We start from the raw sequence: 12,760 nt of genomic DNA, 5'->3' as shown, positions 1-12,760 counted from the left end.
GGAGGTCATCTAGTCCAACCCCCTGCTCAATGCAGGACCATCCCCAACTAGATCATCCCAGCCAAGGTTTTGTCTAGCCAGGTCTTGAAAACCTCCAAGGATGGAGACTCCACAACCTCAACAGGTTACTGGGTAACCAGTTCCAGTGCTTTACTGACCTCCTAGTGGGAACATTCTTCCTCGTATCTAACCTAACTTCCCTTGCTGCAACTTGAGACTGTTGCTCCTTGTTCTGTCATCTGCCACCACTGAGAACAGTCCAGCTCCATCCTCTTTTGAACCCGCCTTCAAGTAGTTGAAGGCTGCTTTCAAATCCCCTCTCAGTCTTCTCCTCTGTAGACCAAATAAGCCCAGTTTCCTCAGCCTCTCCTCATAAGTCGTGCGCCCCAGCCCCCTAACCATTTTTGTTGTCCTTGGCTGGAGTCTCTCCAATTTATCCACATCCTTATGGTAGTGGGGCTCCCAAACTAGACACATGACTTCTGATATGGCCTCACCAGTGCTGAATAGAGGGGAAAAATCACTTCCCTTGATCTGCTGGCAGTGCTCCTACCAAAGCAGCCCAGTATGCCGTTAGCCTTCTTCACAACAAGGGCACACTGTTGGTTCATATTCAGCTTATTGTCCACTATAACCCCCAGGTCCTTTTCTGCAGAGCTGCTGCCCAGCCAGTCAGCCCCCATGGTGCATGGGATTGTTCTGTCCTAAGTGCAGGACTTTGCACTTGTCCTTGTTGAACTTCATGAGATTTCTTTTGGATTAATCCTCCAATTTGTCAAGGTATCTCTGAATCCTAGCCCCATTGTCCACTGTATCTATTACTCCCCCAAACGCGGTGTCATCTGCAAACTTGCCGAGGATGCACTCCATCCCATCTTCTAGGTCCTTCATGAAAATATTGAACAAAACCAGCCCCAGGACAAACCCCTGGGGCACTCCACTTGATACCAGTTGCCAACTAGACATTAATCTATTGACTACTACCCTTGACCCCAACCATCCAGCCAGTTTTCTGTCTTCCTTATAGTCCATTCATCCAACCTGTATTTCCTTAGCTTGCTTGCAAGAATGTGGTGGGAGACTATATCAAAAGCCTTGCTTAAGTCAAAGTATATCACATCCACTACTCTCCCCACATCCACAGAGCCAGTCATCTCATCATAGAAGGCAATCAGGTTGGTCAGGCATGACTTGCCCTTGTTGAATCCATACTGACTGTTTCTAATCACCATCTTCTCCTCCAAGCGCTTTGAAATGGATTGAGAACCTGTTCCATAATTTTTCCAGGGACTGAAGTGAGGCTGACTAAACTGTAGTTCCCCAGATCCTCCTTCTCCCTTTCTTGAAGATGGGCACCATATTTGCCCTTTTCCAATCATCCAGGACTTCTCCCAGTTGCCATGAGTTTTTAAAGATAATGGCCAGTGGTTCTATAATCATGTTAGCCAATCTCCCTCAGAAACCTTTGGCACATCCCATCCGGCCCCACGGGCTTGTACACATCCAGCTTTTAGAAATTAGTTTCCTGATTGCAGATTGTAACATGCTCTATTCCATCACTTCATCTTCAGATTTAATCAGATCTTCAGAGGGCGCTGACAAATACATGTTGTTTATTACAGTTTCACCATTACACACAATTAGAGTAAATCCAAAGTTAATGATGAATTAGATGCTTGAATACAATATTATATAAATACTGTCAGGCCACAAAGCAGTATGTTCTTTTTGGTGGTCATAAAATTGAAGTAAACAGTATAAATCTAGTTCAGAATTATATATGCTATGCTGGTATGCATCTCAGTATCTCGTGGTTTTTCCTCTTCTGGTATTATCTTCTATTCAGTAAAACTTATTTGAATCTGGTTTCACATACCCATGGTATTTGCATGGCTTTATAATTTGTTACCCTCTTTACCCCTAGTAAATGGCCCACAAAACAAGTCCTTAGCCTGACGAAGGGTTTTTGAATCTGAAAGCTTGCTTAATAACTATTCTCCAACCATTTGGGTTGGTCTAATAAAAGATATCAAATTCACCCAAGGAACCTTGTCTGCCACAAAACAAAGACATTTATAGCATATATTTTCACCATCAACAACTATTAGGGGAAAATATGCCTGGGTTACCCAATGTGATAACGTGACCAATTATTTCTTACCTGAATTCTCCCCTGGATGTTTAGTTTAACAAGTAGACCATCAGTGGATTTGCCATAGTTTTCCAGTGACTGATAGGGGAAGTTGAATGATTTCCCTTCAAAATTTTGAAGGAAAAGGAAAAAGAAATAAACAGGCTCAGTGTACATGCCAAAAAACAAAAATGGATTCTTAAAAATATGAATTATTTTAAATTGTGCAGGCATTCTTGTATTGGAAATATTTAAAACCAAGCAGAGGGATGCTTGAATAAATGGCCTGGTAGACAACATACGGAATGGTTACTTAGGACATGTATTTCTGGCTTCGCTTCAAACTTTGTGGGTGACCTGAGCAAGTCAGGTCATGAATCTGTGCCTCTAATCCCCATCTGTGCAACGGGAGCAATGCCACTCCCTCCCTCTGTCCTGCACATGCAGTTGGTAGCTCCTTGGGGTAGGGATCATCTCATATTATATTTTTGTGCAGGGCCAAGACCAATGTGGCCTGGATCATGGCTACAGTCAGGTTCACATAAAAGAAAAATAAAGAATTGGGGTTGGTTTGAGCTTCAGGATTAAGTCCCCATACGATCCCAACATTGCCAAACTTCTTAATTATATCACAGCTCTTGCAATCTGGGGAGACAGAGTTGGTTTTGTTCAACTCGTCTCATCTCACACATTTTCCTTTAATCAAAATGGTTACCATCCCCCATTGCTGCACATTGGGCTGCAGCCAGCAAAATGGTCTCCGTTTTCCTACCGGTATCTTCATGTGGAAGCGAGGCTGCCTTTACTAGAGGTGGCTGCCACCTCTCACTGTTCTCTATGAAGTTGAGGCACAGCTGTTGCTATTTCATGGTTCTTGGGGCTAAGCAGGTCATAGATGGTGAGGGGCAGTGGAGACCGCAGAGGAGTTGGAAGGAGCAAGTGGGAGCTGGAAAGCACAGCATGGCATCTCCCACTCTGGGACAGCTGAAGGGAAGGGAGAGCCACCTGTGAGCATCGGGAGGAAAGATGCATGGTTGCATGTGTAAGCAAAGCTGGACTTTGACCTCCAACTTTAGGGGCAGGTTATTTTCTCCTAAAGCTTCAAGTCCCAGAAGATATAAATTTCTTATTTTGGAACACTTCACGTTTTTAAGCCAAATGCCCTGTGATTTTTTTTTTTTTACTAGTGATTTTTGAACATGTGAGGTTGACAACTATGGATCTTACTAGCAGGATTGGTTGTTTGGCTTGTGCTAGAAGTATGTTAATTCTGGTGAAATGTCTCTATATGAGTTTACGACATATTTTTGGCAGGTGGATAAAGTGAAATTTGTAATGTTTGAAAGATGCTTGCTGTAGCCCTTGGACTCCTCCTCCTATGTCCACAAAAACGCTGTGGTGACTGGCCCTGTTTTAGAGCTTCAGTTGGTTAGGGACTGAGCAAAGAGAAAGAATTGGTCTCTCCAACTCCAAGGGCTATGGTTGGGTATAGACGGGCAGGAAATAAAATTGCTTTCTCATGCTCCTGGTTCTTCATTCTTCCATGGGAGGAGAAGCCGTTCAGAAGAGACTCAAGATTAGTGCAGAGGGGGCGTGCTGCTGTTGCCAAAAAGCCAGAGAATGAGCTTAGGACTGTCAGATAGGCACAGGGTGCAAACCTGGTACATGGCCGCCATGATATTTGCAAGTCTCGACTGCTGCCGAAAGGAAGTAGAATCCCAGAGGGTAGGCCCAATGGTCTATTTGCCCTGCTTGTGGGTTTAAGTAGATTTTCTTGTGTGAAGCGTACTGAAGTCCCATTATCAGAACCTGTCAATAATGGCTTGATGCAGTGGTAAAAGAGTTGGAACAAATGTGTACCTTGGAGGGATACCTAGGTGAATTTGAAAAGCTGTAATGGAAAGTTCATCAATCTAGAGCAAACACTGACCCTTTGGGATAACTTACAACAGAGGAGAGTCCCCGCTGCAATAGGAAATGACTGGTTATACTGGCCCCTACCGTCTCTGTGCAACCCACAAAAAGTCTTGTCTTGTTCTGATTATATTCAACCCTGATATAAGTCAGCTCTACATGCTCAGGTTTAGTTTGAAGAGAAGCAGATATTCCCTGAATATTAGTTACTGTTTCTGTAAGGGTTAACTGAAAACAAGACATTATGGTGAAATTTTAGCCCAGGGGTCAGGGATCTGTCAAGGATCTGTGTCTAAATTGAGCACGTTTCCTTTTGAGGACGCAAAGGTAGTCTTATAATTGGAGCAATATAGTATGAGAAAGCCATGGCTCCAATGGCTATGCCTTGGCTGCTTCTATATTATAGCTCATTCATTGCCGTTCAAATGTGCAACGAGTCCAAAGGTAATCCTCTTTAAAGAAGCTTTGCTAAGTAAAACATTTTTTTGTGTTATTATCTCTCATAAAGAACAGTAGGAGGTGGCAACCTCTCACGCACACACAAAAAGAGGAAAATGATCATCCTGCCCCTTTTCAGAGGACAAAGGGAAATCTCTTCTTTGGGACTCCTCCAAGAAGCAGCTTTATTCAGTTTTCCTCTCCTAAAAGGTCCCCCTGCAGCCGTGGCCTCACAAGAGGAAGCCTCTGGCTTCAAGTCCCTGGCTTCCCTGGTGATCCATAACACTGCCACCTCTGGGAGCTCCTTCTTTTCTGTCAGCATCTGGAGGAGGGAGGGTGTTTTCTTCTTTAAAAGAGGGTTATCAGTGCTGATGCCCCAAACAGCACAGCAGACGGACACTGCTTCAAAGCAAACAGTCTGTACTGCGCCGTCCCAGGTCCCTCTGTTCTCACTCGGACTTTGCCCTGTCACCCTGGGACCATTCCTTCTCTCTGTCCACCTTGGGTCCTTCTCCCAGTCCGCCCTAGGGCCTTCTGCCGGTCCAGCTCCCTCTGAGCGTCATTCCTCCTTCTCGGGCTCAGTCAGTCACACTCACAACGACTTGCAGTTACAAAACTATATTCTTATCCTGGGGACAACACTCACCCAATACAATAAAACATAATGCCATCAAATGTAGTTGAAGAGGTTATTAAAACCTTGAATTCGGTAGGGATCACCCACCTTTAGATTCAATAGGGTAGAGATAGGATCAGTCAAAGAGCAGTCTCTGTGGCCTGCTGTCAAGCCTAAACAGCCATCTGTCTCCAAGGTAAGAAGAATGGAAAAAAGATTTCCTTCCTTGGTTCCCTGCCACACAGAAAAGCCAGATTTTTTTTTTACAAGCCTTTCAATCCTTGTTTTCTAGAAGGACCTGGTCTTGTCTACTGTGACTTGGCTGGAGGACTCTAAGGATGACTAATTAGTGGAATAATGATATGATTAGGAATTCGATAGGAGTATTTCTATACATAAAGTTTAGGCATGTACATGAATCTGCCTTATTGGGATGTAAGGATGGATGACCCTCACTGAATTCAAGGTTTTAATGACCACTTCATATATATTAGAATTTGTAAACCTTTTCCTCCTCTAAGACTTTAAACCCTTTGGATTTTTTTGTTCAGAAATTATTCAAGTATATATACTGGTTTATTTATTTGCATGCAGATTAATATAATATATGCATATATACATGACATCCATTATAGATACAATCATATATCTAAAGTATATATAAACTAATATGCATATATTTTAAATGGAAATCTTATAAATTATGTGCATATTGTATATGCGTGATATATAATGCACATGAATTTATCTATATGCATGTATTTATATATGCATATGTTATATGTAATTGTATCCATTATTGCTATGGTACATATGTATCCATATATTATAAGCATGCATTATATTTCTATGCATTTATTCATATTTCTAGATACATCTAAATCATCACTATATAATTGATTCTTTCTGATCACAAACAAAAATAGAGTGTTTTTATTTATTTTATTTAAATTTTTGTTTTAATATCTATAAAGTAGCAATATATTTTCCCTGCCAAAGGAAAACCTTTATGTAAGGAACAGACCTCAGTACTCTGTGTGTTCTGTTCACAATACTGTGTATTTTTTGCAAATTTTTCCTCCTTTTCACTCTCTGCTCCACTTTTTCAGTCTGTTTTTCGCTCTGCTGGTGTTCTGCTTGATTAATTCATCTTGTGTTCCTTTGTTTTTAATAGATTTGTCTTTGCCCCTGCTTTCAGCATCTCCAAACAGAGTGCAGTCATGATATTCAAGTAGAATCACGTTTTAGGCAAAATGTGTTTTTTGCCTTCCCTAGGATAACCCAACTGCTTTAACTGCCTTTTTGCTCTGTTAATACTACGTGACTCCTGCTGGTTTTCAAAACACCAGTACCATCAGATGTGAATAGTTATAGGCACCAAGATATTTCAAAACTCAGTACCTGCATATTTCTCACAAATGGCCTTTGACACACTACTGTCTGTGGAGTGTGTTTTTGGCACAGAGTCTACTTTGTTTAAGTTCCTTCTGTTGGGCGGAGAGCTGTAAGGCAGTAATGATTGATTTTGACTGCATTAGTACCAGGCTCTGTTGACAGAATTACAATATTGAAAGCAAATACTCCTACAGGATACATGTTTTTAAATAAACTCCATCTTTGGGGGAAAAAAGTAAATCTTTGATGATAATTCTGCTCTACATAGTAGCATCAAGACCCACATGCTGCTAAAATCATTGCATAATATGTTCTACAGGCTGCCAGTAAACATTTTTAATATTGAGGGCACTGGACAACTGAAAATGCCTCTTTGAGGACTATAGGTGCTATAGACTATAGGTTTCTGTAACAATTTGATGTATTTATTGTGCCCATACAAATGGTGCATTAGGCCAGGTACAGACATTACATTTTTACCAGTATAAGTGATCAGAAATCTGTCTATATCCATAATAGAACAGCTGCTCAGCACACATAGACTGCTTTAAAAATGGCAGAACTGAGTCTAAGATTTGCCCCCCACAACCACCAAAAGGCAAATATGTGGTCTGTTCACTACACTAACAGGAATCTACCAGAGATCTGCCCAAGCAATTTCCCATCTGAACTCAAGATAACTAGGTCCTAGATGAAAAACCAACGCACAGAATTGTAGAAAAGTAGGCCTGGGAAGTACTTAATGAGGACCTGATCTTTTGGGGGCCTACAGTTTCTTTTGGGATGTTCAGGGTGACACCTACTGAAGGTTTACAAGTGTTCTCAATGGGAGCTGGATGTGGCTCTGACTTGGCATGAAGGGACATAAACTTCAAACCTTATCCTTGGAAGCTTTACACTTCCCACCCATAGCTGTGCTTCAAATTAGTATGGTGGAGTGTCAGGCAGTTTTCTTGTTTACTGCAATGTTTCGCCGCGTAAGTCAAGTAAACTAACTTCTTTTTATAATGACACCAGCCTCTAACCTGCAGATGCATATCATGTGTTTCCATGGGAATAATGAAGCAGTCCCCAACTTGCTTTTCCTTTTCCTGGAAGCAAATTGAATGTTACAGATTATGCAAGGATTGTCAAGTGTGGCTTGGCTGGCGTTCCTTCTGCTTTCTAAAGTGAAATGATCAGGATATATTAAAACAAGGAGCCCCACTTTATTGGGCTCTACAGTTTGTTACCAACCAGCCTTTCCTCTGTAGGGTGTTTCCAAGTCTTGTGGGACAAAGCTGTGCCATGTGAACCAAATTGTAAAGACAGATGTTGGAGTAGAAGGGGCATATTTTCTACAGTGGGATTATCACTAGCATTGTCCAAGGAGCCAAGATTGCAGAGGCCTTATTTTGCCACATAATGAGTAAAGAAAACTAAGCACTTCTACCCCTAACTCATGCACAGACCTGAGATGGTGAATCTGGTGATGGCAGGTGGAGCCCAGGATACTTGGTCAATAATCCCCTGAAGGAAACATTCCTTGGAGCAGTAGAGGGAAGGGGCAGGGGCCCATGTCCTCCCCCTGCTGCCTCTCTCTCTTGCCGTCATGTTGCAACCAGAATAGCTTCCTAAAAGCACAGGGTGAAATAATGACCCTTCCCCTTCTAGAACTGGAGGTGGAGTGCAGGCGGTCAGGGATTATGAGCGAGTGACTGTTTCCTGCTGGGTCTGCTGCTTTAGCAGTGCAACTGCATGCCACCTCTTCCTGCTGACAAATTAGAACTGACTCAGTAACTCAAGAATGATGAAGAGGAGCTAAACCCAATGGAGTAGCAACGGGAACAAATCTGAACCAGTGTTACTTTGACACTGCCTCTTGCCTATTGACACCCGGATGTACTCAGTGGGTGTGTCTACACAAGGCGCTTTACTGTGTGGTAGACTAATCTTCTGCGCAGTAAAGCATCACTGTATAACCATGTACTGAGCTCCTGTGCAGTAAAATAAGCTAATGCACCTGTGTTTACAGGTCATAGATTTACTGTGCATTAGCTGATGCACACTAACGTATGTGTAGATGCTGACTGGGAGCAGTTTGCTCCCAGGCAGCCCGGACAGCATGGTGCCCAGTGCTGCCTGTCTAAGCCTGGATGCGGCAGGGAGCTGTGCTAGCTACAGGGACAGTTGTCTCCCCACCATGTGGGGATTGGGACTGTCCTGATCCCCACACAGCCAGGAGAACTGTCCCAGTAGCCAGGACTGCTGCATCTCAGGCAGGTGGGGGTCAGGCTAGGACCAATCCCCACATGGTGAGAAGAGGCATCCCTGCCTGTGGGGGGATAGCTATGTGGGGATCAGGGCCCTCCTGATTTTTAGGTGCCCAGGAGAGGCGTCCCCACCTGGCAGAGACACTGCCTGGCAGCCCACGTGGCAATCGGGAGAGTCCTGCTCCCCACGTAGCTGGGAAAGGTGTCCCCACCCAGCGGGGATATTGCCTGACAGCCTCACGAGGATCAGTAGGGTCCCGATCCACATGTGGTCAGGAGAGGAATCCCTACCCAGCAGGCATGCTGCCTGATAACACTGTAGGGATTAGGAGGGTCCCACCTCTCCCAGCCAAGTGGGGAGAGTCCTGATCTCCATTTGGCTTCTAGGCAGCATCCATCTCTCAGCAGAGACGCCTCTCCCAACTCTCCTAATCCCCCCATGGCTGTCAGGCAATGCCCGCCCCCCCCAGGCAGAGATGCCTCTCCTGACCCTCCCGATCCCCATGTGACTACCTGGCAGCATCCCACCAAGCCTTCCTGCTAAGTGGGGACACTTCTCCCAGCCTTTGGAGATTGGGTCCAACCCCCCCATGGCTTGGATGCAGTAGTCCTGGCTGTCAAGACAGCTGTCTCCCCCCACATGGTGGTTGGGACCAGCCCTGTGCCCCCTACCAAACAGGCTGACGCTCTCCCCTGGCTTGTACATCAGGGACAAGCAGAGCTTAGGGGCAGGAACATCCCTGGTTTCAACTGCTCCAGTAGGGAGCAACCTTACCGGCACATGTGTAGGCCTTTTCCCAGGGTGCAGTTTACTGTGCCTTTTTTTAATGTGCAGTAAACTTAGTGTGCATTAATGGCATGTGTAGATGCACCCAGTTTGCAAACTCATAGAAGCCTTTACAATACGATCAGCCATGAAGGGGTTCAGACTAACTCATAGTTAATATTTCGTTGCCTGCTCACACTCCCAGCTCCAGCGAATAAAACCTATCGGTGACACTGACATAATGACTCATTGGCCTATGCCTTGTATATTGGGATGGGAATAATTTTGCTCTGAAGTCACCAGAATTAATCATTGGTTTTTCCTCTGGTAAGTAGGAGAAGGAAGATGCTGTAGCTAAGACAATCTTTCATACTTAGTGTTGTTTTTTGGTCTCTCTCCCTTATTAGTGCCTAGTTAGATGCAAAGAAGCATTTTGTTAAGATCCCGGCAGTGCAGCACAGTACTTTCTCGACATATTTCTTCTATCCCTCCTGCTCCTGCTGGGCCTTGTTAAGTGTCAGGAAGGGGGACCTATGATTAAGTGCCCTGACCTGGATTCTTTTGCCCGCTCTGTCTCTGACATCTTGTGTGACCTTGGGGAAATTGTGGCATCTCTTCTGATCCGGAGATGCATCACTTGATAAAGAAGGATCATATTTTTTTCCTGCCTCACAGGGGTCTTGTAAGGTTAAATTAAAGTTTTGTAAAGATGGTTAGGGGGAAGGTGTTATATAAATGCAAGGCATTGATTTCCTGTTCAAGTAGTTGTTGTCAACCTCGCATCTCTCAGAGCTCCTGACCTACTTTTCAGTTTCTTCTTCCAATATGAATAATATTACAGACATTATTTATTCCTTCTAATTATTTTTCCCTTCAAGCCAAAGCCAATCATTATTAAGGTTGACTGGTCTCCAGTCCCTAATCCTTTAAAGGGGACAGTTGTCCTGTGATACCAAGAAATAAAACAAACAGTTGACATAAACAGGTGTCTCTTCTAGTACTTCATGTCCTACACATTGGGTTTCCAACCTATAGTCATAACCTCATTTGATGGTCAAGTCCTCAAACACATGCCAGCCTTTTCTTTTGTTGGAAGACAGGTTTTCATATGGAAAAAGAAATGGAGAAACCCTGGCATTTAGTACTTTGCCAGCATTTCTTAAACATCAGAGCATGTGAGAGCTGCACACGCTCCCCACAGTCCTGCCCTGAAGGGTGGCAATCTCCAGCCAAAAATATGACCCAGCAAGTGAAAGTAACCCTTTGAATTCTGTGCACACTCAAGTGTTATGAGGCCATTTTCCTAGCATAAAAAAGTGAGATTCCTGAAACAAACTCCAGCAGCCACTCCCCTTAGACCCGCCAGGGCTTGTAATTCTTTGCACTAAGCAAAAAACCATCTCAAATTAGTGAGAGTGGCTCTGGATGCAGCCTTTAGTGCTGCTTTTGCTGTGAGCCCAGATTTATTGAGCGATTATTCAACCTGCCCAAGAAGCAGAGTCCATTGCTATTTCTTACAATTTCTTGGGATGCTTCAGTGCACATGTGAAATCAGATTAATGTTGAGTGCTATGGGAAAACCAGTGCAAGCCAGTATACTAAGGCAAGGCAGGAGGTGCAATAAATATTTAAGCTGTTGCAATTGTGAATGCAACACTTCATAAAAACCTCATCCGGAAATGCAGAGAGGCAGTGGGTGCAGGGAACAAACTTATGGAACAACCATAACAGTGTCGGACTTCTCAGTGAAGAGCGGTGTAGGGGTTTCTTCAACATTTAGGGCCAGGTCCAAGCAATAATGTATAAGTCAGACCCTCCTAAGCTGCTCTGGACTTACCGTTGTGTCAGGGACTGTAAGGCAGTCTAAGGGGGTGAAATACATTTTCAGAAGGCAAAAAAAAGATGTTAGTCAACATGGGGGGCAACCTAGCTTACTGTATTTTACATCTTTCTACCCTCCTAAAAGTTGCTTTTTTCCCTACTATCTCCTCTCTTAGCATGAGATTTGGAATGATTCAGGCCTGAGTGCTATTTCTGAGCCTATCTGAGGGGAGGATCAAAAAAAAAATGTCCAACAGTGAGCGGATGTGAAACCCAGTGCATGCAGTACAGGTGCGGAGGGCACTGGAGGCAGGTGTAAGATCCAGTGACCAGAATCCCTCTCCAGATTTCCGCAGCCTCATTCAGACATACCTTGCTCTCCAGCCCTCGGTTGCTTGCAGAAGAGCAAGCGCTTCATTTTCCTTATGATCTAGCTGCTTTTCTGTTTCTGCTCTGCCGAGTAAACAGAAAAATATAGCCCTCCACAGCAAGCGTTAAGTATTAGCTGCCTCTGTATATGTCTGACAGGGCTCCTGCCCACTCATCCCTCTGTGCTCATATAGAGGAATAAACCACCGTCTGACCTTCTGGACTCTCCGAGGGATGTGATTCAGAGGTAGCAGAATTAGCACGGCTGCCACCACTCAACAGCCCCCAAGGGCACCCTTGACCAGTGCTATAGCTCTGCCGTTATCTTTGAGGACCACCACGAGGCTGCAGAGCTACGCTGTGTTGAGGGGTCGAGGGGCAGACAGGAGCATGCTACATCTTTTCATCAGTGAGTTCCTTTCCCAACCAGTCTTAGAGACATTGGGTCTGCCCCTGCCCCAAGTCCACGCAGTTATGCCTGAAATGCATGATGTCAGATATGTTGCGCCCATCATATTTATTGGCCATATGGTTTGATTCATAGAGAGCAAATCAAAATGCGGAACATATTACTGTGACATGAACTGTATTCTGAGTGGGCTGCTGTCATCACCATGTTCTGGGAGAGGACCTTGCCATGTGAATGTTGTCGTTTTCCTTGTCCAAATGCTGTTGTTTAATTCCCTGTCCTTTGGTATTTTTAGGAGCTGGTGGGAAGTAATCCTCCACAAAGAAACTGGAAAGGAATTGCAATTGCATTACTTGTTATTCTGGTTATCTGCTCCCTGATTGTCACCTCTGTTATACTCCTGACACCAGGTATTTATAACCTTTAACTCATTCTTGGTCTTCCTTTTTCTTTTTCTTGTGTAATTTTCCAAGGGCAAGGCAATGTCGAGAAGGAATCATAATTGTCTTTCCTGTTCTTTCGTTCTGATGCAACGCCTGTTGTGATAAATGCAAAGACTCTGCTTGAATTTGTCAAGCTTTGCATCAGGACCCAGAAATTTATTTTTTCCAAGAATATAGCAGACAACTATTAGATTTACTTTTTATTA

At 43.9% G+C, this 12,760-nt stretch overlaps 1 protein-coding gene across 7 annotated transcripts in view; it reads left to right on the top strand.

Moving 5' to 3' along the window:
• The window catches only part of DPP6 (dipeptidyl peptidase like 6), a 737,431-nt gene that overhangs the window by 438,990 nt on the left and 285,681 nt on the right, over positions 1 to 12,760 (top strand). For all 7 annotated transcript variants that reach the window (XM_059729196.1, XM_019498918.2, XM_014609088.3 and 4 more), the window contains exon 2: positions 12,407 to 12,521. In XM_059729196.1, coding sequence (XP_059585179.1) covers positions 12,407 to 12,521 — 115 coding nt within the window. The remainder of the gene's footprint in view (positions 1 to 12,406; positions 12,522 to 12,760) is intronic.

This window comes from Alligator mississippiensis, chromosome 5 (assembly GCF_030867095.1).
Source record: "Alligator mississippiensis isolate rAllMis1 chromosome 5, rAllMis1, whole genome shotgun sequence".
Classification (NCBI taxonomy): domain Eukaryota; kingdom Metazoa; phylum Chordata; order Crocodylia; family Alligatoridae; genus Alligator; species Alligator mississippiensis.
This window is presented reverse-complemented; position numbering and strand designations above follow the sequence as displayed.